The sequence below is a fragment of the Cnephaeus nilssonii genome (genome assembly GCF_951640355.1).
Source record: "Cnephaeus nilssonii genome assembly, chromosome: 3".
Classification (NCBI taxonomy): Eukaryota; Metazoa; Chordata; class Mammalia; order Chiroptera; family Vespertilionidae; genus Cnephaeus; species Cnephaeus nilssonii.
The window spans coordinates 57,558,237-57,585,070 of NC_137074.1; the positions used below are offsets into that span (position 1 = coordinate 57,558,237).

The window sequence follows — 26,834 nt, forward strand, 5'->3', positions numbered from 1 at the left end:
AAGGCACTCAGCCCTCGCAGCTCCAGCAGCCCATACAGCCCCTCGCAGCTTCAGCTGGCCCTCGCACCACGGCTTCGTCCAGAAGGTTGTCCAGAAGGATGTCCAGAAGGTCTTTCAGCTGTTCTGTCTAATTAGCATATTAGCTCTTTATTACATAGGATACTGCCTGGCCAGCATGGCTCAGTGGTTGAGTGTCGATCTATGAACCAGGAGGTCACGGTTTGATTCCCAGTCAGGGCACATGGCAAATGCCTGGATTGTAGGCTCAATCCCCGGTGTGGGCCATGCAGGAGGCAGCTGATCAATGATTCTCTCACCATTGATGTTTCTGTCTCTCTCCCTCTCCCTTCCTCTCTGAAATCAATAAAAATATATTTTAAATAAATATATATATATACTCACTTCTATATTTGGCAGAGTTATTGTCACCTGTTCACCTTTGCCAACCTCAAGTTCTCCTTCACAAGAAGTGTCAACAGAAGCAGGTTTGAAGTCATCTAAAAATAGATACGGATACAGATTTTTATAAGATGAAACAATACCCTATTACTTAGATATGAGCATATGTCAGAGTGATAAAACATTTTTCAACAACCAGTAATTAAAATGGTTTAAAGGAGTCTTTATATTACAAATAAACAAACAAAATACAATCCAGTTTACTTCTGTATGTATAATAAGGAACCACAAAATTCAGCTAGAATAAAAAGATGAGAGGTTGGCCAACAACCTCTGACATTAGTTTCACTGATACCAACATCAATGGGGAAAGAAGACAACGGTATCTTCTTTTATAATATCTTTTGAGAGACATCTCCTTCCATTCTTGCCTCAAACTAGCTTCCAATCAACAAAAGGCTAAACTATCAAAGTACCTAGAGCTTGCCCTTCTTCTTTTCTCTGTGCTTTTGCTCTCTTAGAATTTGCATCCTATTTCAAAGTTCTCTCTTCTATGGAGGGGTCTCTGTGCTTAGCCCTTTCCTTACTCTCCAAAATCTCAACTCTTATCCATTTCTGTAGCATTTACCATCCTATATAATAAAGAGGTAATATGCAAATTGACCATCACTCCAACACACAAGAAGGCTGCCCCCATGTGTTCAAAGATGTCCACCACAAGATGGCCGGCAGGGGAGGGCAGTTGTGGGCAATCAGGCCAGCAGGGGAGGGCAATTGGGAAGGACCAGGCCTGCAAGGGAGGGCAGTTGGGGGTGATCAAGCCTGCAGGGGAGGGCAGTTAGGGGTGACCAAGCCAGCAGGGGAGGGCAGTTAGGGGCAATCAGGCAGGCAGGCAAGCAGTTGGGAGCCAGCAGTCCTGGATTGTGAGAGGGATCTCAGATTGGAGAGGGTGCAGGCTGGGCTGAGGGACACCCCCCCACCACCCGACCCCCATGCACAAATTTCGTGCACCGTGCCTCTAGTATCACTTGTGAAAATCTAACATATATTACCAGAAATTATTTAACTCTTTGTGTCCTATTGGACTGTAATATTTATTTAGTTATTTTTAATTTATTGGGTGACACTGTTAATAAAATTATACAGGTTTTAAGTGCACAATTCTATAACACATCATCTGTGCACTGTATTATGTGGTCACCACCTCAAATCAAGTCTCCGTAACATTTATTTATTTATTTATTTATTTATTTATTTATTTATATATTTTTTAATCCTCACCCGAGGATATTTTTCCTTGATTTTTAGAGAGGGAAAGAGAGAGGGAAAGACAGAGAGAAATTTCTATCGATGTAAGAGAAACACATCAATTGGTTGCCTCATGCTCTTGACTGGAATCCAAACTGTTTTTAAAAAATAATTCTTTACTGTTGAAAGTATTACATATGTCCCCTTTTTACCCCCACTGATCCCCCTCCAGCCTGCCCCTGTCCCCCAAGTCTCCATAACTTTTAAAGCACAATGCCTCATACTTGAATTCCTCCAGAACTGTGGCTCCTAGCACAATGTCTTTAATATAATGGGTTCCTAAGGGATATTCATAACTGACTCCGATTCATATTCCTTCTCTGAACCACCTCCAAACTTATTTTCAAAAAAATATTTTTATTGAATTTTAGAGAGAGAAGAAGAGAGAGGGGGGAATAGAAACATCAATGTGAGAGCAAAGCATCGATCAGCTGCCTCCTATATGCCCCCTATTGGGGGATCCAGCCCAGAACTCTTTTGATACATGAGTTGATGCCCAACCAACTGAACCACACCAAATATTTTATTGTGTTCATAGAGGAAGGGAGAGGGAGAAAGAGATAGAAACATCAATGGGCTGCCTCCTGCATACCCCCTACTGGGGATGGAGCCTGTAACCCATGTGCCCTTGACCAGATTTGAACCTGGGACCCTTCAGTCCTCAGGCCTACACCCTATCCACTGAGCCAAACCAGCTAGGGCACCAAATTTATTTTTAATTACCAGCTTATCTTAAAAAAAAAAATCAGAAGATAACCTGGCAATACCTAGCCCATATTCATTCCTTTTGGCAGTGGTTGGTTGGAGCCAAGTTGTAATTGTCCTCTTGAGATTGGGCTTAGTCATTCTCTGGGTCACTAGGGTTCCCACCGGTCAGGCAGGCAGAGGCAGTTAGGGGTGATCAGGCTAGCAGGGGAGACCAGTTAGGGGTGAGATCAGGCCGGCAGGGAACGGCAGTTAGGGGTGATCAGGCAGGCAGAGGCAGTTGGGGGCGAGATCAGGCCAGCAGGGGAGGGCAGTTAGGGGTGATCAGGCAGGCAGAGGCAGCTGGGGGCGAGATCAGGTCGGCAGGGGAGAGCAGTTGGGGGCGAGATCAGGCAAGCAGAGAAGGGCAGTTGGGGGCAAGATTAGGCCAGCAGGGGAGGGCAGTTAGGGGCAAGATCAGACCTGCAGGGGAGGGCCGTTGGGGGTGAGATCAGGCCAACAGGGGAGGGCAGTTAGGGGTGATCAGGCAGGCAGAGGCAGCTGGGGGGCGAGATCAGGTCGGCAGGGGAGAGCAGTTGGGGGCAACCAGGCCGGCAGGGGAAGGCAGTTGGGGATGAGATCAGGCCAGCAGGAAAGGGCAGTTAGGGGTGATCAGGCAGGCAGAGGCAGTTGGGGGCGTGATCAGGCAGGCAGGGGACGGCCATTGGGGGAGAGATCAGTCTGCAGGGGAGGGCAGTGGGGGCAACCAGGCTGGCAGGGGAGGGCAGTTAGGGGTGATCAGGCAGGCAGAGGCAGTTAGGGGTGATCAGGCCAGCAGGGGAAGGCCATTGGGGGCGAGATCAGGCCAGCAGGAGAGGGCAGTTGGGGGCGTGATCAGGCCGGCAGGGGAGGGCCATTGGGGGCGAGATCAGGCCAGCAGGGGAGGGCCGTTGGGGGCGAGATCAGGCCGGCAGGGGAGGGCCGTTGGGGGCGAGATCAGGCCGGCAGGGGAGGGCCGTTGGGGGCGAGATCAGGCCGGCAGGGGAGGGCCGTTGGGGGCGAGATCAGGCTGGCAGGGGAGGGCAGTTGGGGGCGAGATCAGGCCGGCAGGGGAGGGCCATTGGGGGCGAGATCAGGCCGGCAGGGGAGGGCCATTGGGGGCAAGATCAGGCCAGCAGGGGAGGGCAGTTAGTGGCGATCAAGCAGGCAGGCAGAGAGGTTAGGGGCGATCAGGCAGGCAGGCAGAGGGGTTAGGGGCAATCAGGCAGGCAGGCAGAGGCATTTAGGGGCAATCAGGCGGGCAGACAGGTGAGCGGTTAGGAGCCAGCGGTCCCAGGTTGCGAGAGAGATGTCCGACTACTGGTTTAGGCCCGATCCCACAGGGTGTCCCTCAGCCCAGCCCTCACCCTCTCCAATCTGGGACCGCTCTCACAATCAGGGACTGCTGGCTCCTAACCACTCGCCTGTCTGCCTGCCTGATTGCCCCTAACCACTCTGCCTGCCAGCCTGATAGCCCCCTAACTGCTCCCCTGGCGGCCTGATTGAAGTCTAACTGCTTCCCTGCTGGCATGATGATCTCCAACTGCCCTCCCCTGCCAGCCCGATCGCCCCCAACTGCCTTACCCTGCCAGCCTGATCGCCCCCAACTGCCTTCTCCTGCCGGCCTGATCACCCCCAATTGCCCTCCCCTGCTGGTCCAATTGCCCCCAACTGCCTTCTCCTGCTGACCTGATCACCCCCAACTGCCCTCCCCTGCTGGCCCGATCACCCCCAACTGCCTTCCCCTGCGGGGCTGAGGGAACTGGGGGACTCCGGCTGAATGAGGCAGGGCTAAGGGGACTGGGGGACTGAAGCTGGATGAGGCTGGATGCTGTGGCGACTGGGTGAGGCAGGGCTGAGGGGACTGGGGGACTCTGGCTGGATGAGGTGGGGCTGAGGCAACTGGGGTCTGGCCAATTGGGACTGAGCAAGACAGGTTGGACACGCCCTCCCATGTCCCTCCCTGGCCCCGATCGTGCACTGGTGTGGTCCCTCGGCCTGGCCTGAACCCTCTCACAATCCAGGATCCCACAGTGGATGTTGGAGAGCCGGTTTCAGCCTGATCCCACTCAACGCAGGAGCTGCCCCCTGGTGGTGAGTGCACTCCCAAAGGGGTAGCACCGGTCAGCCAGAAGCCAGGCTCACAGCTGGCAAGCGCAATGGCGGTGGCAGGAGCCTCTTCCGACTCCGTGGCAGCGTTAAGGATGTCCAACTAACGGCTAGGAGTGGGCCTAGGCCATCAGTCAGACATCCCTCAAGGGCTCCCGGACTGTGAGAGGGTGCAGGCCGGGCTGAGGCCCCCTGCCCCCCAGTGCACAAATTTTGTGCATTGGGCCTCTAGTTTACAAATAAAATAAAATAAGTAAGTCTATCAAAACTATTCTGAACCTATTTGCATTTCTATTATTCTATTAAGATAAATAAATTTCACTTTTTATGTTATTTAAGTAATGTCGTTTATTTACCTTCAAACAAAAAAGTGTTTTTTTTAAATGTTTGGGGTTTTTTTATCTTAGAGAGAGGGGGGGAAAAGAGAGAGAGGAAGGGAGAGGGAGAGAGAGAGAAAAGCATCCAAGAGAGAGAAAAATTGATCAGCTGCCTCCTCCTGCATGCCCCCTACTGGGGATGGAGTCAGCAACCAGGGTATAAGCCCTGACCAGGAAATCCAATCTGTGACCTTTTGGTGTATGGGACTAAGCTCAACCAACTGAGCCACACTGGCCAAGGCAAAACAAGTTTTTTTAAAAGTAGACAACTTTTCAGTTTCAAAGGGTTAAGTATATAGCTCTAGAATTTTAGAATTTGTTGAATAATCTAATCTTCATGCTTTCCATATGTTTCCAAATGTCAAATGCATTCTCTTGTAAATTGCTGATTCCAAACTAAATAGTTTATTTCTTTCGGTTCTCCTTGGTTTGGAAATTTCACCACCAATTTTACTGTTATTTCTTCCCTCTGGATTTCCTTCATCTATGTTATTTTCTTCAGCTTTACAATACAATTACTTATCCTATATAATAAAAGGCTAATATGTAAATCGACCAAACAGCGGAACGACTGGTCGCTATGATGTGCACTGACCACCAGGGGGCAGATGCTCAACGCAGGAGCTTCCCCTTGGTGGTCAGTGCGCTCCCACAGGAGGAGTGCCTCTCAGCCGGAAGCCAGGCTCATGCTGGCGAGCGCAGCAACACTGACAGGAGCCTCTCTTGCCTCCGCGGCAGCACTAAGGACCCCTCAGGGGATGTCCACCTGCTGGTTTAGGCCCGCTCCCCAAGAGGGCGCAGGCCGGCCTGAGGGACCCCACCCCCAGTGCACAAATGTTGTGCACCAGGCCTCTAATATTACATAAAGAATAGAAAAACATATCCTACTTTGTACTTAATACTTTTCTGTTAATGTTAATCACTTTTCTGACTATTTTGCCTGTAACATAATCTCAATATCTTCATAAAAGATTCCACAATTACTATTATAAATTTACTTCCTGGGATTTGAACTAATTCAACTAACTCCAAAACCCACACTCTTGCCAATATACCGCACTGATCAGAGAACATATCATTATAATTTTAATCTTCTTTTTCATTACTGTACTTTCTAATATTTTCTCACATAAAAGCTTAATAATTACTTCATTGGGAGTGGCTCCACTTGACACCTCAGACAATCTCCCTGTAGTCAATGCCCATGAGCTCTTCATTTTGTGACAACAAAAAAGTGATATCATTTACAAACTTAGAAATTTCAATGATTATTCCCTTATCTGAATATACATTGTAAAACTATTACTATCCCATATCCAAAATGTATTCTAGTGAGTCCTGTTAAACTCTTCTACCTAGTGAAACATCTGCTGCTAAGCATTTAGCTTATCATTTATAGAACATCCCATGTCTGCCCTACCACATGCCAGACTATCTTTTTGATAGTTTTATTGCCAAGCCCTGATAAATGCTTTTGAAAGTCTAAGTAAATTACATTCATTGGCATTCCTCATACACATAAATGTAACCCTTCAAGAAAAATGGTGACTACTATTTATTCTTTACTACGCACCAAATATTGTGCTAAGTTGTTTCTGCTATCTTATTATTCTTTAAAAATTCTACAATTTAGATATTATTACTGCCATTTTGCATAACATATATGTGCTGGAGGCCAAAATTCACATATAGATTTTCCAAAGCCTCAGCATATTGGACAGGCATAATTACTCCTTTACATAAAGAAAGTATGTTACTTTCTCCCAGACTATATTGACTTGAGTGTTTGTTATAAGTTAGGTTCACCTGCTCTGTATGAAAATCAGACCTATTCTGTAGTTTCCTTCCTTCACTATGAGTCCTTAGGAGTGAGGATCATAAGGAAAATGAATCTATCCTCAAGAATAATGACTGGTTTTCCTGTGGCTCAGTTGGTTGTCAGTTCAAACTATCAAAGCATAATATGCTAATGATATGCTAAGGCCACTCAACGGCTTGCTATGACATGCACTGACCACCAGGGGGCAGATGCTCAATGCAGGAGCTGCCCACTGGTGGTCAGTGCGCTCCCAGAGGGGGAGCACTGCTCAGCCAGAAGTGAGGCTCATGGTGACAAATTAGTGCTAAGGATGTCCGACTGACGGCTTAGACACCTCACACACACACAAACACACACACACACACACACACACACAAACACACACACACACACACACACACACACACACACACCTGCCAGTGCATGAATTTCATGCACCGGGCCTCAAGTATTTAAATAAATATAGAAATATTCTGCCTCCTTCAAAAACAAGAATAAAACCAAAGGGCTGAAAACCTTTCTAATGTCTTCCACAGGACTAAGAGTGTATTCACACATCTGGGTTTTTTGTGGTTGTTTTTTAGTTTATTTTCATTCTTGTAGGTGGATCATCTGACTCTCAGACTCTTATGACACAATTTCAGCATTTTGAGAACTTTTACAAATGAAAGGCTTTGAAATCCCTGCAAAGTGCTTTTCAAAGGCTATTTTTATTCACTTAATTTGGGGTTCACATCCTTAAAAAGAGAATATACACCCAAGTTATATGAAAATATATTCTTGAGCAAATTTTTATTATCGTAAATTCTGTAATTTGGAAAAATTAAACTGTATACCTGAGAAAGAAGAGGAAAGAAGAGAGGCAGTATTAGTTGAGAGAAAATCATGGGGAAACAAGGTAATAACTACAATACACTTTTGTAAAATGGGACTGAAGAAGGCAAGAAACTTGACAGCCAGCACTTACTGTCTCACTGTGGGGAGCTTAGGACAACAGAGTATGGAGAAGAACTCAAGGAACATTGTTTAAGAGCCTCTGTTTGCAAATATCTCCCCCATTTATTCCATCAATTGGATATTGATTTTCTTAACAAAACCCTTTATAAAATGTAAGTATATCCTTGGAAAATTAGAAGCCTATTGGTTCTTCATATCTTTACTATGAGTCAATATAATTAGATTGTCTAAAACTTACTAAACATTTGGGGAATGTAAGTTTTAATTCGGTGTTTCGGTTGAAGCATGGGTCACCTCAGAGTAAAAACCATAAAGATCTCTGGATGGTCTAGGAGCAGGAAGACTGAGAAAAATGTAAAACTGAGACGCTAGACACCAAGGAAGGGCAGAGCTGGGGAAAGGAAGTGAAAAAATACCTACTTTACAATTTTGGCACAGAAAAGTAAGAGGTTATGACTCAATGATCTCAGAGTTTCCTTTCCGCTCTATAATTTTATGAGGGCTATTATGCAAAGAATGAATGTTTTACATATCAAATCATAATATGCTATATTTTCCTTTCTGTAATCTGTATCATCCAACTATTAACGCAAAAGAGCTCCCTTTTCTACCTCCACATAAAAAATGATAATTTATTAAAACTAGTTCCAGAAGACAACCAAAAGGAAATCAAAAGGAGACATCACAGGGAGGTAAATATCTTTCCAATAAAGAATAACACACCCTCCAATACTTTTGATGATCAGTATTTGCTAATCAGGAATCCAAAAGAGATGCAGATTATTAGAATGGTGCAGAATCTCTCCCCAGGAACACACTAAATAAGAACTCTAATTAGCCAAACAGAAAAAGTGAAGGGGAAAAAAAAAAAGGATTATTTGTCCACCAGCCTCAAGGCATTCCCTTCCCTCTGTCTAAATTGGGTCCTTTGCTCCCTTCCATGGGTCACCTTACTGTTTTCCTTTCCACCTCTGTATCATCCAGCAGTCATGTCTGTCTCCAGTCACTGCTGCAGACCCTCTTCACCAAGTTTCCCTTGCGCCTGTTGGTTTTACTAAAATCTCTCTGTCCAGGGTTTATCCACACCTGCTGAACTCTGACTCCTTCCACCGACCCCCCACTAGGACTCCAAGCGGGGCGGGGGATCGCGCAGGGCACCCCGTTCTCCAGCAAAATAAGGGCGTCTGTGGGAACACAACTCGGAGACGTTTGCGCCTCCAAACCCCCGTCCCCAGAGCGCCCCCCTTTTCCCAGGACTGTCCTCACTCACAGCGCACAGTGTGAAAGGCGCATCGCGGCTGCTTCTCAAAACTATCGCCCAACTTGAGAATCCGCTCGCGACTGTCGATGTACCGGGGTCCATTCATTATTCTCCTTCGGCTCCGACTTCGCCTTCGCCGCGGGACGCGCCGCTAGACCGTCTGCCACCTCAGCCTGAGGAGCAGTATTCGCTGCCTCGGGAGCCGCCAGCCCAGACTCCGCCCCGCGCTCAACGCGCGCGCCTCCTGGGAGCATCTCGAGAGCTGATTGGCTGCCTGGCGAGAGGCACCCCGCCCCTTGGCTCCAGAATCCCGGTCCCGCCTCCAGGCCTTTTCCCGCGTTGCGACGCACGCCGCTCCGGGAACGCCGTGCCGCGGAGGTGCGCGGTCGGAGCGGGGTCCTTTGGTGGAGGGACGCGAAGCGGGATGAGGTAACGGGCCCGAGGTGGTGGCTGGGGAAGGGGAGGGCCCCGAGGTACCAGGAGGCCGGGGCTCCAGACTTCTGGAGCTAGTGACCCGGCATGTCGGAGCTCTTAACGGGAGAATGGGCCTGCTGCACGCCCTTTCTGTGGAGATGTAGCCTGGAAACTGAGGCCCGGGGAGGGGCGGACTCGGGGCCCAAGGCCTGGTGGCGCCCCAGTTGGATCTAGAATCAGGGGGAAAGGAGCCCGACGCCTCAGAGCCTCGGTCCTGGGACCTGACTGGGAGGCGACGCCGTTACCTAGGCAATCATTTTCTGACCTGTTCCAGAGGAAGTTCTCCGTGTGTACGATTAGGACTCACAGGATCAGGTCGCGTGAAGCTGGGGGGGGGGGGGGGGGGGGGGGGAGGAGATTCGGAGTTCGAAACTGCAGATGTTTAGGATCAATTGCAACTACATTGCACTGGGTTGTCTGATTTATTTCCTGAACAGGGATCCGTGGAGGCAGTAACCGCACAGCCAAGAAGACCAGATTCCTGAAAGATCAAGGCCAGAGCTTGTGCTCTGGCAACAGGGTAATAGCATTTATAATAGAAAACATTTTTTTTTTCTGTCAAAAAGTTCATGAGTTTAGTAGTGATAAAGATGAGAGGACAAATAGGTGATACCTTAGTCAATAAAGTAATTAAAAAATAATAATAAAATAAAATTTAAAAAAAGATGAGAGAAGTGTTGTATTAGAGGAGAAGCACTTGCAAAAAGGTTAATAATGTAATAAAACTCTACTCCCTTACCTAACTAATACCTTAGCCAGACTTGTCAATTTATTGTTCCAGACAGGTAGATGAATGCCTCCCATAATCTTACCTGCTTATCTAAATGCGACTCTTTTAAGGTGTACTGAGACTTTGTTGTGTGGTGAAGTCAAACCCAGAATCTTTGGGTTTGAACTTCATACTTGACAGTGTGACTTTGTCCAAAACAAAAAGTTAAGTGTGCTCATTGTAAAAATTGGGGGAAGAAATAATAGTTCTTACACCTTAGAGTTGTTGAGGGAATTAAATGAGTTAATGCATGAAAGCATTTAAAACTCAACATAATAAAAGCTCTCCAAGTGGTTATTATTATCGAGACTTTACTGTCATGCAACATTTTAGGGCCAACCTTGGTGACTGCCTTCTCTAATAAATCTTGAATTATTCTAGGAAGTAGGAGTTGCTGCTTTGGTTATTTTACAAATAAAAAAACTGGTTCAGGGAAGCCCAGTCCTTTGACTCTTATGATCTGTATTATCTTCTGTGTCATCTTTTTGGCACTTAACATTTTATATAATTATTTTATTTTACATATGTGAATTTGTGTGTGTGTGTGTGTGTGTGTGTGTATACTTTTCCTTCCCAATCAGCGCATTGGGAGGGAATATGTCCTAAATAAAATCTTTGTGACCCTTGCATCTAATAATAGTGTCCCCCTACGTGTTGGGTGATAATGATAATGTTTCAGTGATGTTTTATTATGTTAGCCAGAGAGCAAGAACAGTGTTATAAGCCTATTTTTACCTAAAAAGGCTTCCAACCAGAAATCTGAGGTTTCCATTTTGTAACAAGGAGAAAAGCATAGGGTCAAGAAATTGAGTTTTAGAATGCCCAAAGTTGGTGCCTTTATTTGTTCTCTCAAGATATATTCATTAAGTTTCTACCGTATGCCAAGCTCTAGTCTAGCCTCTTGGGAATATAGCAATGTACCAGAGAGAAGCAGGCAGCTATCAAGGGTGGTCTAAGTTTTGCCCTCATAAAGCTTACATTGTAGTGTGAATTTTCTCCAAATTATGTTGTACTAGCCTAGGAATGAGCAAATAGATTAATGAACTACATAGAATCCAAAAATACACTCAAGTGGAATTTCAGATCGCTTCTGTTATATCTGCCTATGACTAATTATCTCAGGAATTTGACAGCCATGTGCTTTTGTTCTTAGTTCACCAATCAGTAACCTCATCTAACTTTAAAAATGTAGTTAGATACCCATCTACACCATTCAGAAAAATAACTTACATATGTACTGGAGATATAAATAAATATTTAAGTTAAATGAAAATAAAATACAACAAAACCATAAAAACACTAGGGGAAAAAAAGGAGAATAGATATTTAGCTCTTAGGATAGGGAGCATGACACCAATGGCAGGAGCCATAGAGGGAAAGATTATTATACTTGACTACATAAAAATTGTAAAACTGATCAATCCAACTTCAAGGAAAATTCATCTTACAAAGTACCAGATGAGGGCATGAAGACATACATTGGTATTCATTACCGCATTACTTATTGTAGCATAACTCTGAATGACTTCCAATAGAGGAGACCTATAATAATAAAAGGGTAATATGCTAATTAGACCAGACATCTTCCGGGCGTCATTCCGGATGTCCTTCCTGACCTAGCTGGGGCCAGAGGGAAGCCAGCCAGGGTCCCGGGTGCTTGCGGGTGGAGGAAGCCAGTGCCGACAGCCAAGGGAAGGAAGGCCTACACTTACACAAATTTTCATGCATCGGGCCTCTAGTGTTTAAATACACAGCCCCCTTCTCACCCTCAATGAGGTGCACCTATAACCACAGGTGCACCAAACCATACATATACTATATTTTTTTCCTATGTACACATACTAATGATGAAGTTTATAAATTAGGCACAGTAAGAGATTACTAACAATAGCTAATCATAATATAGAGCAATTATAACATTAAACTAATAAAAGTTATGTGTATGTGGTCTCTCAAAATACTTTATTATATACTGTAATCACCTTTTTACTTAAAGGAAGAACTTTATAGCTCTCTTTGACATATCCAAATTGGCCAGCATTACTACTCTTGGCACTTTGGGGCCATTATTTAGTAAAATAAAGGTTACTTGAATACAAGCACTGCAATACCAGAACAGTCTTATGTCATCACCAAAAAGGCTGCTAAGTGACTAATTGGCAGAAAGAGTGCGGAGACACTGGACAAAGGGATGATTCACATCCAAGGCAGAAAGAAAAACCATGGATAAAGGGGGGACTGCTGTATTTTGATTCACTCTCATAGAGGAAGCATAGCTTAATGTTGCCATTGGAAAGAATGAGGTGTCTATACCCACATTCTTGGAAAGCTGTGTGCCTGCTATGTGCTGGAAGTTGTGCTGGACTTTCTTTAAAATAGTTCCTGAAAATTTGTTTGTTTTTTTTAAATGATTCATATTTTACCTAATAAGGAATGATTGGGATGCATGTATTATGGCCAACTCTTCAATATAAAGGATGGACAAGTATGGTGAAGAATAGTCAAAAAAGTGAGTTAGAATAGGTGATTTGGGTATGTTTTGTGTTTTTTACTGTTTTATATGGGAGGGAATATTATCCTATCTAATAAAGAAGGAATATGCTAATCAACCCTCATGCCGTTGCAAAGATGGCAGCACCCACAGCCAATAAGGAGGGAATATGCTAATTGACTGCCACGCCCTCAAAAATGGTGGCGCCCAGTCCCTTCAGCCCCGTGGGGCGGCAGGCGTGCAGCAAGGCCAGGCCTGCCTGCCTGCCTCCAGAGTCCCCTCAGCCCCTTAGTCCCCCAGGGCCAGCCCAAGGCACAGGAAAGCCTCAGATGTCGGCTGCCCAGCCACCCAGGGCCAGCCGAGGCTTGTAAACATTATAATTAAAACCATAGACTGGAGTCAGACTGATTTGGATTTGAATGCATGCTGGTGGAACCATGACAAGTTTCTTAAGTTCTTCAAGCTTTATTTTTCTTATCTGTAAAATGGAGATGATTATGGCTTATAGTCTTCTTATGAGGATTAAATAGGGTATGCATATAAAATATAGTACAAAGTACAAATTTCCAAAATTCCTCTCCCAGTAGAATAACATAGGACATTCTTAATTTCTCCCGCAATGAGTTGTGACAACATATTGAAGTGTTGTCTATCAGGGACGCTCACTAGAGATTCAGTGGCCAGAGTCTTTGTTGGAGGATGGTTGTGTAGACATTCTCTGTTACCATGTACCAGATTCCAAACTTCAGGAAAGAAAGTAGGCATTCAGCATAAATCACATGGTTTAGGCACAGTGAGCCATTCTTATTGGGGAATGGTAGAAACCTCCTGAAATCCAAGTTCCTAGACACCAGCCAAGGACTAGCCTTGTAAAGAGACCTTTGAAAAAATAGCTGTCTTGCCCTGGCCGGTTTGGCTCAGTGGATAGAGCGTTGGCCTGAGGACTGAAGGGTCCCGGGTTCGATTTCGGTCGGGGGCATGTACCTTGGTTGCGGGCACATCCCCAGTGGGAGGTGTGCAGGAGGCAGCTGATTGATGTTTCTCTCTCATCAATGTTTCTAACTCTCTATCCTTCTCCCTTCCTCTCTGTAAAAAATTAATAAAATGTATTTTTTAAAAAGTAAAAATAGCTATTTTAAGCCTATGTTAGCTCTTTTATGCATATGTGATTTTTCTTTTATGATAAAAGAAAATTCCTACCCTAGGATTGTTGTTCAGATTAGAAAAAGTGAATGTGAAGCCCCAGACACAGTTCCTGACTGTTAGTGAGTACACAATAAATACCTACTGTAGCTGTTACAGTAAAGTATAGGGGTCTCTAGCTCTTTTAGAGGTACACTAGTTAGAAAAAGCAGAGTTTTCTATAAGGGATAAATGAAAAACAAAACCTACCTTTTACTTCTTTAACAAAGCAGCAGCGTTAAGTTTTCATTTACATTGATACTATATTTTAAAATTTTAGGGAGTAAATATTTTAGAGTATTTGACCTTTCTTTTCCTGATTCTGTTAAAATACAGGTGATATGAGAAATGAAGCCAACAGGTACAGACCCAAGGATTTTATCTCTAGCTGCTGAAGTTGCAAAAAGTCCTGAGCAGAATGTCCCTGTTATACTGTTGAAGTTAAAAGGTAAGAAAATCTTTTTGTGATTGGCTAACACTGTTTAAGGAATAAAACAATTCCATCATGGGTACAATTTTAGCATTTGTTTCTACAGTAAAATCTCGCTATAATGGACTAATTCCAGCAAGGGGGTATCCGTTAAAGCCGAAAGTCTATTATATAGTAAAGTAGGTTTTCCGAATGCATATATTAAAAAATTGACAAATTAGTTTACCTGTTTAACTTATGTAGACACCTTTGTGTAATTGAGTATGTATGAAAAGTTTAATTTAATAGAAAAGTTTTCTGTATGTATTACTATAATTTTAAATTTATACTGAATAGGTCTAGTAAATGTTTGCATTCACCAGTCACCACGAGTAAACAAAATGCACACGACTGGGGTGTGGCTTAGCGCACATTGGAACATTGGCTGGCATCCCTTAAAACTGCTGCAGAAAGTCCATGCAACAACAGAACCAGTTACCACTAGCGATGGGGTGTGATCACATGCTAGTTATTCGAGGAACATTGTTTATGAGCGGTGGATCTTGGATTTAAATATGTAGACTATAGTTGTAATATTTATTTATGTCGGCAAAATTACTAGTATTTTTTCAATATATGGCCTATTTGTTAAAATTTATTAAAAATAACTGAGTTCATATCAAAAAATAACTTGTTAATTTAATTATAAGCAAATCTTGGTTAAAACCATTTTAAAATTAACAGGGTGTTAATTTTCACATATGACATAAGGACTGGAAATTTTGTCCATTAAATCCTAAGCCTGGCCCTACCCGGTCTGGCTCAGTGGATAGCATGTCAGCCTGCGGACTGAAGGGTCCCAGGTTTGATCCCAGTCAAGGGCATGGACCTCGATTGCAGGCTTGATCCCGGGCTGTGGTCGGGGCTCGTGTGGGAGGCAACCAGTTGATGTGTCTCTCTCACACTGATGTTTCTCTCACTGTGTCTCTCCCCCTCCCTTCTACTCTCTCTAAAAATCAGTGGAAAAATGTCCTCGGGTGAGGGTTAACAAAAAACAAACAAAAAATCCCAAGTCCGTTAAATCAAGATCCTCAAAATAAAGGGATCACTGTAATTTTTTTCAGAGAAACCTTAACATCAAGATAAAGCAGTGCTTTTTCTTTTTCTTTTCTTTTTTTAAATTTCTTTATTGATTAAGGTGTTACATATGTGTCCTTATTCCCCCATTACCCCCCTACCCCCCCCACTCATGCAGTGCTTTTTTTTAAAATTATTTTTAGTTACTAGTCAACCTATAAAAAATAGTTTTTGAATTTATTAAGTAAAAGTAAGTATATCTTATTTTCTTTTGCCTTAGAAATAATAAACAACACACCTTTAGGAAGCTCAGAGTTGAAGAAAATCAAACAGGATATATATTGTTATGACCTCATTCGATATTGCCTCTTGGTGCTCAGTCAAGATTGTTCTCGAATCCAGGGTGGTTGGACTACAATTTCCCAGCTTACACAGATATTAAGGTAAAATGAAGCAATAAGTCAGTGTGTTCTTGGGAGATATGTTGGTAGATTCTTATTTGCTCCTTTTTATTCATTTGCCTAACAAGCATTGACAACCTCCTGTCGTAGGTATGGTTGTACTTTTCTTTCTCACTATATGTTGTTTTTCATCATATATACATACGTGACTATTTCAGTGTCTACAATTTTGCTCTATAAGCTCTATGAAGATGGTGATCATGTCTTTTGCTCACCATTGAATTCCAAGTGCCAGTAGACTCTTTATTGACTAAGAATTATAGGAAGAAATGAAAATATTAAGGCACTGGCTCTATACTGGAAAAACTTACCATAGAGATGGGGTCACAGTCATGTGGATTTATTGTACAAGGCAGAATGAAACAGGTGCTGAAATGAAAGGAATAAGCAAAGGTAGTATAGGAGAACAGAAACTGTTCATTTCACTTTGTGTTGATGTAGCTATCTCAACTGTATATTGCATTAGGTAACTCCAATCCTGTCGATAAAATTTAGAAGCAGTATTTACTGATCTACTGCCATACTAGAAATTTAGAGAAAAGAGATCAAAATCTTTTATTTTGCAAGTTGATAAAATAAACCAGATGTTCTCGGTGTCTAAGCCACCTCCAAATTAACTAACAAAGTGTGCATTACTAAGTGGATTTAGCTTTTGAAACTGCTTACTCCTACTTTGTTATTAGGTGAAAGACAGATTCAAGGTATACTTTGAGAAAAAAAAACAGCAGTGTACTTAGTACTTTTTTTATACTATGATTTTCAAGATTATTTACTTAAGTAAATAAAGCTTTATGTCTTTGTTTTGAGTAGATGTGTAATCTCATGAAAATATTGGTTGATTTGGGCCAGTGGTCGGCAAACCGCGGCTCACGAGCCACAGGCGGCTCTTTGGCCCCTTGAGTGTGGCTCTTCCACAAAATACCACTGCCTGGGCGAGTCTATTTTGAAGAAGTGGCGTTAGAAGAAGTTTAAGTTTAAAAAATTTGGCTCTCAAAAGAAATTTCAATAGTTGTACTGTTGATATTTGGCTCTGTTGACTAATGGGTTTGCTGACCACTGATCTGGGCTCTCTTGAGTGGAATCCAATGTTAGTGAATATATAAAAAACATAATTTCATTTGTTAATGTTCTCAGTAAAAATAGGTACTCTTAAGTAATTTTAGGAGCCAAACAGAAACTGATACATATGAGCATTAGTCCATTAACTTTAGGACTTGATTTGCAAACCCAAAAACAAAACAAATACATTGAGCTAGCCAGTTACGTTTTTAGCATACTCTGCATATAGTCACTATTGCTCATCAGTGTCTGCACATTTTGTGGAAAAGCCTCAGATACCTGAGATGTATAGAGACCATGCTTGAGTTTTCCCTTCTGATGTAAGGAATATGCAGTCAGATATTTTGCAGCTTTTAGGAAATTAGATCTATTAGAAAGTTGAATTGGTATAAAATTAGAGTGTTTGATATTCTAATCTGTCCCTTGCAGACTAATCTCACCCTGGGTATTTTTTCAGCTCTTTGATGTCTAAAATGTATCCGTTAACACAAATGATATTAACGAATTAGACCAGGGGTCCTCAGACTTTTTAAACGGGGCCAGTTCACTGTCCCTCAGACCGTTGGAGGGCCGGACTATAGTTAAAAAAAAAACAACTATGAACAAATTCCTATGCACACTGCACATATCTTATTTTGAAGTAAAAAAACAAAATGGCAAAAACACCCACATGTGGCCCACGGGCCGTAGTTTGAGAACGCCTGAATTAGACTATCAAGGTATCCTATTACTTTTAGAGTGTTTGTAGTCCATTCCCTGAAAACTTACCTCATTTCTCTTTATTGTGAGTCAAGTGTATTTTGTTTCCTGAAGAGTTGACAAATAGGTTTTTAAGACACATGAGTCCTGGCTCTTAGTATAGGCAAAGTCCGCATGACTTTTCTAGAAAGTTGTTAAGTAATTTTCCAGAAAAAGTTCATTATTGGCTTGAGAAGTAAAGGAAGATACTAAAAATTCTTATTAAGGCACAGTGTCTATAGAAGCTTTAGCATTCATTTAAAATTTATAATTAACCCAACTTGAGTCACAAACTTGTGCTCTTATTTCAGCCATTGCTGTGTGGGCTTAGAGCCAGGAGAAGATGCAGAGGAATTTTACAATGAATTACTTCCATCAGCTGCAGAAAATTTTCTGATTTTGGGGAGGCAATTGCAAACATGTTTCATCAATGCAGCTAAGGTATATGTGTTTATTTAGTGCTTTGTGTTTTGTAGCCAAAACAGTTTAATTCTTGAGAAGATGTTCCACATTATTTTTCAAATGTATAATATTTGGCTGAAAGTACAATTAGAATAGTCAATTCAAATATTTTTAAAGTAACAACCAAAAAAATGTCTACATTAAAAATATTTTTAAGTGCTGGCTGAAGCATACTGTTTGACTTTTTGAAGGATCTGCCTTACTATGCAACTTTGAACAGCACCTGTAGACATTTATTTCCATAGCATTTTCCTAAAACATACCTTCTACTTAAATTAACAGTAGAGGAAAGTGTTCTTCTCTAGCCCCAAGGCTTTTCTCAATAACTCCAATGGTGAAGCAAAATAAAAGTGAACCTTCTATTAGATCTTTTAAATCTTCTCTAGTCAAAATATTTCAACCTCAACATAGGGTCATATCAATCCAACAAGTATTTCTTGGGTGAATTGTACTAGATACTATATGTACTTTTTTTCTGACTTATGGAATTAAGAATTTGGAATTAAGCCCTCGCTCATGTGGCCCAGTTGGTTGGAGCATTTTCCCGTACACCAAAAGGTCTTGGGTTCGATCCCCAGTCGGGGTACGTGCGGGAGGCAACTGTTAGATGATTCTCACATCAATGTTTCTGTCTCTCTCTAAAATCAATTTAAAAAAAGGATATCCTCGGGCAAGGATTAAAATAAAAATAATAAAAGAATTTAGAATTAATTTTAATAAATGTAGAAGTATATTGCTTAATTTCCAGATATTTGAGGATTTTCTTGATGTTTTATAACTGTTATCCATTTATTAATTCTGACATGGTCAAATAACACACTGTACATTTAAATCCTTTGAAATGTTTTCAGACGTATTTTATGGCCTCCATATGTTTTTATCTTGGTGAATATTCCTTTATAAGCAGTCCTTGCTTTGCACATTGCTATCTCAACTGAAACACACATATCAGAGCCATGTAAAAGTTTACAAGTTTCATTTAACATGATACCATGCAAAAGCAAGCACTCCCTGCATACTTGAATATGAATTCTGCAGTTGTTTGTGTAATGTTTCATTAATGTCAATTAGATCAATTTGGTTGTAGAATATATAAGGAATCATAGGTGTGTAACGCTGTAACTCCTTTATGTTGGAAGAGTTCTTCGTTATATGGACATTTGAGCCTACTGCTACATTAGAGATTGAGCAGATTCACAACTTTTGTGAATTATGAAGATAAGTCATCTTGAGATATTAAGTTTTATTTGAAATGCTTTGAGAATATAAGGAATAGATATAGTCTTGCACTTGAAAAAAACTCTCAGGCTAGTAAAATAGTCAAGCTTTTTAGATATTTCTTTTAGAAAACCTAAGACAAATATATTATTAATTTTAAAAACAAGAAATAAAAAGTTATATAAGTGAAATTGAATGATATGGACAACATATTGTGGTTTGAGTGTAAGACTCATTGTTGGATTAGAATTTAACTTAGTAGTGAAGTATATGCCTTCTATGTAATAGGTTACAAATTCCACTTGTAGAATTTCCACTGCCATTTTTGAGGGATGCTAGCACTAAATCAGAATTTGCAAATTTGCTAGATTTCATTTTATTCAGGTCAATTAAAGTGGCATGAACTGTGGAAATTTTGTTGGACTTGATTTCTTTTTCTGGCTATGCCACAGACTAATTCTGGGTTTTTATCACTTGATTTCACCGTACTGCAGTTTCTCCTTTGTAAAATGATTTCTATCTCATGAATAACTCGACTATTATGAAAACTTTGTCTTCTTCAATGCACTTTAATACTCACCCTTTAATAGTAATAATAATTATAGTCTTTTATATATATAGTCTATTAATACTTTTCATTATACTTTCATTTAATTTGTTATGGTATTTGTATAGAGATAAAAAAAATCCTAAACACTATTAGCTAAAGGACGTACAGATATTAATTAAAAACAAACAAACCTCCCTATCTGGTTTGGTTCAGTGGATAGAGCATCGGCCTTCGGACTAAAAGATCCTGGGTTCGATTCCAGTCAAGGGCACATGCCCAGGTTGCAGGCTCAATCTCCAATAGGGGGTGTTCAGGAAGCAGCCGATCAATGATTTTCTCTCATCTTTGATGTTTCTATCTCCCTCTCCCTTCCTCTCTGAAATCAGTGAAAATATATTTAAAAAAAAAACACACAAAACACTTACAAAACCACTAGAGTTCAAATAGAAAACATCAATGGGATGGATGATGTTTTGCCTGAACTAAATTGCTGATATTGGATTTAATAAATGTATTTGCATGTTTTATGCTAAAAATAAAGCCTAACATGTTGACATATGCAGTTTTTCAATGCATTCTATAAGCACACTTATAGATTTCAGAATAATTGTCTCAAGTGGTCCTATTATTAATGGTGGGAAAAGAATGGTGTATCTGAAGCTTATTTTAATACTAAAGTATTGGATTTTTTAAAAATAAAAAAACACATGATATTGTATGAGAGAAAAATTTATTTAGCACATATATCAAAGGGAGTAAACCAGCTATAACAAAAAAAGGATGATTTGACCACGGGGCAACATTAAGGAGGATTAAGCCCTAACTGGTTTGGCTCAGTGGATAGAGCGTTGGCCTGCAGACTCAAGGGTCCCAGGTTCGATTCCGGTCAAGGACATGTACCTTGGTTGAGGACCCTCCCCAATAGGGGTGTGCAGGAGGCAGCTGATTGATGTTTCTCTCTCATCGATGTTTCTAACTCTCTCTCCCTCTCCCTTCGTCTCTGTAAAAAATCAATAAAATATATATATATTTTTAAAAGGAGGATTCAAGGAAGTAATAAGAAAACAATTTTATTTATTAGTGCTATCTACCTAGGTTTTTCCTAATCAGACAGTAGATTACATGGCACGATATACACAGGATATTCTTTGTATATATAAGAATATAAATAATGTATATGATATATATGAATAGAAAAAACATATGGGAGAATTTTGAAGTGATTTAAGGGTAAATTGTGTTAACCAGTTTCAGAAGCCATAATTTTATGGGTGACATCTAATGGGTTTTTAAAGAAAGTAGGAAGTCTAGGAGCCCAGCACTATCATTTGTGATTGACAACAGTGAGGATTACCTGCTGTGTGTTTAGTGAAACTAACAAAGGCAGTTGATTAGACTAAAGAAATTTTTGATCTAATGTAGCATTTCTTTTTTAAATCTAATATTTAAGTTAGTGCATGTCTATTTAAGCACCTGTCTAACCCTGTGCTAGAATAATAGGAAGAAAATACGTAGTTTCATTATTATGAAGAATAAACATAGCAATCATAATGTTTTTGCTGTTGTCATCATTACATTAGTGCTGCAGTACAAGCATTCAGGACATGGCCAGTAAATGACAGAATTGTGAATGGAACTTATGTCTTATTTCCCATAGTGATACATAGTCTAATCTAAAATAATTTTCACCCTATATTCCAGAAAAGGAGAAGCTAGGAAAATTGTCATTTATCTATTGAGTAAATGTTGATTGAACATTTGCTAATTGTAAGAATTGTTTTTAGATATTGAGTGTATAGTTGAGAGCTAAATAACATGGTCTCTACCCTCATGGAGTCAAAGAATAGACGCTGCAACTGAAATACACTATTAACGCTTTACATGCTGACACCTACATTTGCATATTGTGATTTTCAGTGTTGGGTGTATAACCAAGTGATCCACCTAACTTTGTAAAAATATAATGTCCAGACTTTACCTTTGGAGATTCAGAATCACTATGTTTGCACCAATGCCTGTGCATGGTATATTTAAAAAGCTCCAGAGGTGTTGAGAAATTCTAGTGTGACCACTTCCAGTTTTTATACTACTTTCATTGTCTTATTTAATCTTGGGGTAACAACCATTTCTAGTAAGTAGAGTAGCCTATAAGCTACTCTTTTTTTATAAATTAAAAAAGTAAAGGCTTCAAGATCACATACTTCATAAATATCTATTAGATCCAGACACCAGGTCCCCTAACTCCTCAGAAGTCAATTCTCTCTCTCTCTCTCTCTCTAATAAAGCTATTACAGAAAAGTAACTTGGTTTTTTTGGTGTGTGTGTGTGTGTGTATTAAGGGTGAAGAAAAAGATGAATTACTACACTTTTTCCAAATTGTTACTGATTCTCTCTTCTGGCTTGTGGGAGGCCATGTTCAACTTATCCAAAATGGTAAGAGAAAAGATATTTAATGTAACTGATAGTCATTATAAAGTCATATGCTTACAGTTTGATCTTTTTTTTTCTAAAAATACATACTTCATTAACTATAAGCATAACCATGATTAAAGGAAACCATGTTGAAATAACCCCCCATACAAGAAAATAAAAGTCCATTTGAACATTCCAGCCTTAAAGAGCCAACATTGTCAATGTGAATATTATATTAAGGGAAAAATTGATAAAATATAACTTTCTCCTTAGCTTTTTCTATTTAGCAAATCCAAGATAAGAATTAATAATAATTTTAATAATTTAGTCTAGAGAGGAAACTTTTTTAAGTTTCAATGATTACAGCTGTATTTGAGATTTAGTATGAGAGAAATCCCTAGGTACATAAATAGACTATTTATGTAAGGGTAAGCTTTTCTATATAATGACATTTTATTGAACTTGGAAGTTATTTTATAGACTATTTCTACACTTACATTGAGAAATATAAATATATGTTAGTGTTATATTATGTTTTCTTCTGACTGAGAAAGTAATCCTTAATTATAATTATGGGAGCATTTCTATTTTGAAAGATAAATGGAACAATTTAAGAACATTGATTTATTTTAGAAATTAAAATTTGAAGTGAATTTTTATTTTTTCTCTTAGAATTATTAGGATATAATTTAAGGAGTCAAATAGTTCTATAAAGATTATTAAACAAAAAATACCTTCCCTGGTTCTCATGCTTCACTCCATGTCCCATTTTTCCAAGGCAACTACTGTCAGTTTATATAACTAACTAGAGGCCTGGTGCACGAAATTCATGCACAGAGTGGGGGTGGGGGTCCCTTAGCCCAGCCTGTGCCCTCTTGCAATCCGGGACCCATTCGGGTGGGGTCCCTATGGCCTATGGGGTCTTTCCTTCCCCTGGCTGTAGGCAGCTGGCCTCGCCCCCACCACTGCTTGCCATCTGTGCGGCGCTGCCCCCCACTCCCCTGCCACCGATCGCCTCCCTCTGCGGTTGACAGGCATGGGGTGTGATCACTTGGCTGGCCTGGGCCTCCCTCTGCAGGGCGATCGCTGGCCGGCCCCGCACACCCGCTGCAGTGCTGCCAGCTGGGTGGCCTAGTCTCCCTCTGCGGGGCGATCGTGGGGCAATGGCGGGGCCCCCAACCAATTAAATCACACCTGCCTTGGCTGGCAGCGTGGTCGTCCTGAAGATCATTTGGACGGTCGTTCTGCTGTTTGGTCATTCAGTTGATTTGCATATTATGCTTTTATTATTATAGATATTCTTGGTAGTTATATTTCTATAAAGCTAAGGAATATGCTGAGATACTTCCTTTTTTGAAAAAAAAAACACATTATTCATTTCCCATTATGGAACAAATACTATTATAAAGTTCCCAATTTAAAGAACTATTTTACAAAAAATATAAAGTACTTAGTTTCATTATAGTGGGATATAAAATACCTCATAAAAAGAGAGACAGCAAGAGAGAAAATACTTGCATAATTTAAAACATATGCCATATTTCCTTTAAAAATAATAACTATAACAAAAATGACAATATTCTTCAGATCATCTGTAAATTTAAAATAGCAATAGAGTAGATATTAAAACTAAATTAAGCAATTGTGAAATCTATATGTAAAAAATAAGTGGGTGCAAAATTGGAGTCTCCAATAACCTTTTCTCTCTAAAAAGAATCAGCTGCTTCGAGAAATGGCTGACTACAGGTCCAAAATAGAAAATATGCAAAGTAAACCTGAAATATCTGGAATACCAGATAGGAAAGATGCGATCAAAATGTATTTGGGATTCTGTGAAAAGGACTCAGAAGCCAACAATAAGGAGGCTTGTATTAGTCAAAAATAGTAAATTTGAATGGTAATCAGAATAACTACAGTAGATTGAAACAGCAAATACTATGAGACTGTTTTAAAAATTACCATTACAGTCCGCTAGGGAACCAGTTTGCTTTGGTAAATGGAGACTCCAGCATTTATCCTGCCTTTTCTTACATATTGATGATAAATTTTTCTCTGTAAAAGTATTCTCACCAATAAGTGAAAAAGAAATAATAGAATAGCGCTATTTTGCAACCGTTGGTGGATTAATAGATTTAGAAATTAATCATCCATCACTGTCAACATCTTAAAAGGAGAGATAATCATATACTGAGTGCCTCCTAATGGCTCATTATAACCTCCCATATGAAATATATATGCCAAAAATTCAAACCTGTATCATTTTGATCCTCTAGCTCCAACTGCTAATTTATAGAAGGTCAGAGAAACATTAAATTATACCCCAGGAATGCAGTTAGCAGAAATAGACTGTGGAAAGCTCATAGGACAATTGACAGTTTCATCAACAAATACATTTCAAGGGAAATAAAAAGGTAAAGGAGAAATCCATAGATTAAAAGAAATTGAAATATCAGTTATGGATCTTATTTAGATCTTAATTCAAACAAACTTAAAAATTCACAAAACAATTGTAAATTGGAGCTCTAAATGGATTTTGATGAAATTAAGAAATCATACCCTGGCCAGGTAGCTCAGTTGGTTAGAGAATCCTCCGGATACGCCAAGATTGCAGGTTTGATCCCCGGTCAGGGCAAATATAAGAATCAACAAATGAATGCATAACATAAATAAGAACAAGTTGAAGTTCCTCTTTCCCTCCCTCCCTATTTTCTTCCTTCCTTCCCTCTTTCCTTTCCTCCCCCTTCCCTCTCTTCTTCTCTCTCTCTAAAATCAATTTTTAAAAAGATCACTTAAAAATATCATGAATACTTAGGTTAGACAGTTGTGTTTTATTGTGTACTAATTCATATCTTTTGTGAATATATATTGAAATATTTGTAGATAAAATGAATCAATGTCTTGGATTTAATTCAAAATAAAATAGGATGTAGGAAGTGGATGGTAGGTGAAGCAAGTTTGGCCAATGAAACAAGATCATTGTTAAAATGGAATGACTGTAAATATAAGACCATTATACTGTTTTTTTCGACTCTTATGTATGTTTGAAACTTTTATTATAAAATTTTTAATTAAATAGCCCTGGCTCGTCTGGCTCAGTTTGTTGGAGCATCGTCCTGTGCATCAAAAGGTGACAGGTTCCATTCCCAGTCAGGGCACATACTCAGATTTCGGGTTCAATCCCCAGGTGAGGGGCAAAACCAATCAATGTTTTGTTCTCTCTCTCTCTCCCTCTCTCCTTTCATTAAAAAGAAAAAAGCAATATAATATTTTTTTAAGTTTAATTAAAATAAAGAAAAAGGCAAAAGTACTAGTTTTTGTTTGGGGGACTAAATAGTTACCATGAAAAATAGAATAGGGGCTTCATAATAATAGAAGATAAATAGTCTAAAAAATAAAATGGGCCCTGGCCAGGAGCGTCATCTGGACATCAGAAAGTTTCAGGTTCTATTCCTGGTCAGGACATATGCCTGGGTTGCAGGTTCAATTTCTGGTCAGTCTGGGCGCATGCTGCAGACTGATCTCTCTCTCTCTCCTCTCTCTGTGTCTCTCTCTCTCTCTGTTCCCCATCCCCCCTCTTCCTCCCTCCTTCCCTTTCTTCCTTTCTAAAATCAGTAAACATATCCTTGGGTGAGAATGAAAATAAATAAATAAATAAATAAATCCTATATAATAAAAGTGTAATACACAATTCAACTGAACAGCTGAACAGCAGAACGACCATCCAGACAACCACCCGGGACCACGCTATGACACCCACTGACACCAGGCCAGCCAAGATAGGTGTAATCAGGGGCCCAGCCATCACCCTATGATCACCCCTCAGAGGGAGGCCCAGGCCACCGACCAGGGGGATGCGGCAGGTGGGCAGGGCCTCCTTCTGTGAAGGAAGCCTGGGTCCTGAGTGCCAGCGGCCGGAGCCTGGGTGCCGGAGGGAAGCTGGTGCTGGCAGCCTGAGAAAGGAAGGCCTACTCTTGCACAAATTTCGTGCATCGGGCCTCTAGTAAGTAAGGAAGTAAGTAAATAAGTAAATAAATAAAATGGAATGACTAATTACTTTAGCATAATTTTTTCCAATATAGAAAAAAGATAAACTAATATACAAATATATACTACATGATTTTAGTGAATTCAAAGTTAATTAAAAAGTTAGTAGAACATCTTTACATAGGTAAAAATGGAATGTTATACTTATCCCAGCTACTTAGAAAAATATTTTTACTATGAAAGTAATGGAATATAAGAAGTCATAGAAATATTTTATAGTAGTGGACCTGTTTTTTGAAGTTGTTAAACATTTTAAAAATTGTTGTGTAGTGAAATACTGAAATATTAAACTATATAAATAGACATGAAGAATAGTAGTCAGCATGTGAAAGAAATCAAATATGTTCCTTCAGGAAATAGAGAAAAGGAGTAAGTTGTTTTGTAGAAACTAGGGGAGTGTTCACAGAACTTACTTGTCATATACCTGATCCCACTTTAGTTACAATTCTAATTAGTTAGCGGACAAGGTAATATAAATTAACGTTTACTCGGAAACCACCCTGTTCTCCAACATTCTACAGCAGCCTGTGAGACA

At 40.3% G+C, this 26,834-nt stretch overlaps 2 protein-coding genes across 3 annotated transcripts in view; one reads left to right on the forward strand and one right to left on the reverse strand.

Moving 5' to 3' along the window:
- The window catches only part of EAF2 (ELL associated factor 2), a 42,242-nt gene extending 33,084 nt beyond the window's left edge, over positions 1–9,158 (reverse strand). Inside the window, exons 1-2 of one of the 2 annotated variants that reach the window (XM_079767122.1) lie at positions 8,963–9,158; positions 403–497 (exon numbers count right to left, since the gene is read on the reverse strand). In XM_079767122.1, the coding sequence (XP_079623248.1) occupies positions 403–497; positions 8,963–9,059 (192 nt within the window). In that variant the 5' untranslated portion in view covers positions 9,060–9,158. Of the gene's footprint in view, positions 1–402; positions 498–8,962 lie in introns of those variants that run through there. The other variant, XM_079767123.1, reaches the window with a different exon arrangement.
- A 130-nt stretch (positions 9,159–9,288) lies between these two features.
- Positions 9,289–26,834, forward strand: part of IQCB1 (IQ motif containing B1) — a 57,858-nt gene continuing 40,312 nt past the window's right edge. Inside the window, exons 1-6 of the mRNA XM_079766359.1 lie at positions 9,289–9,382; positions 9,865–9,947; positions 14,206–14,317; positions 15,636–15,798; positions 17,925–18,054; positions 22,183–22,276. Of these exons, the coding sequence (XP_079622485.1) occupies positions 14,218–14,317; positions 15,636–15,798; positions 17,925–18,054; positions 22,183–22,276 (487 nt within the window). The 5' untranslated portion in view covers positions 9,289–9,382; positions 9,865–9,947; positions 14,206–14,217. The remainder of the gene's footprint in view (positions 9,383–9,864; positions 9,948–14,205; positions 14,318–15,635; positions 15,799–17,924; positions 18,055–22,182; positions 22,277–26,834) is intronic.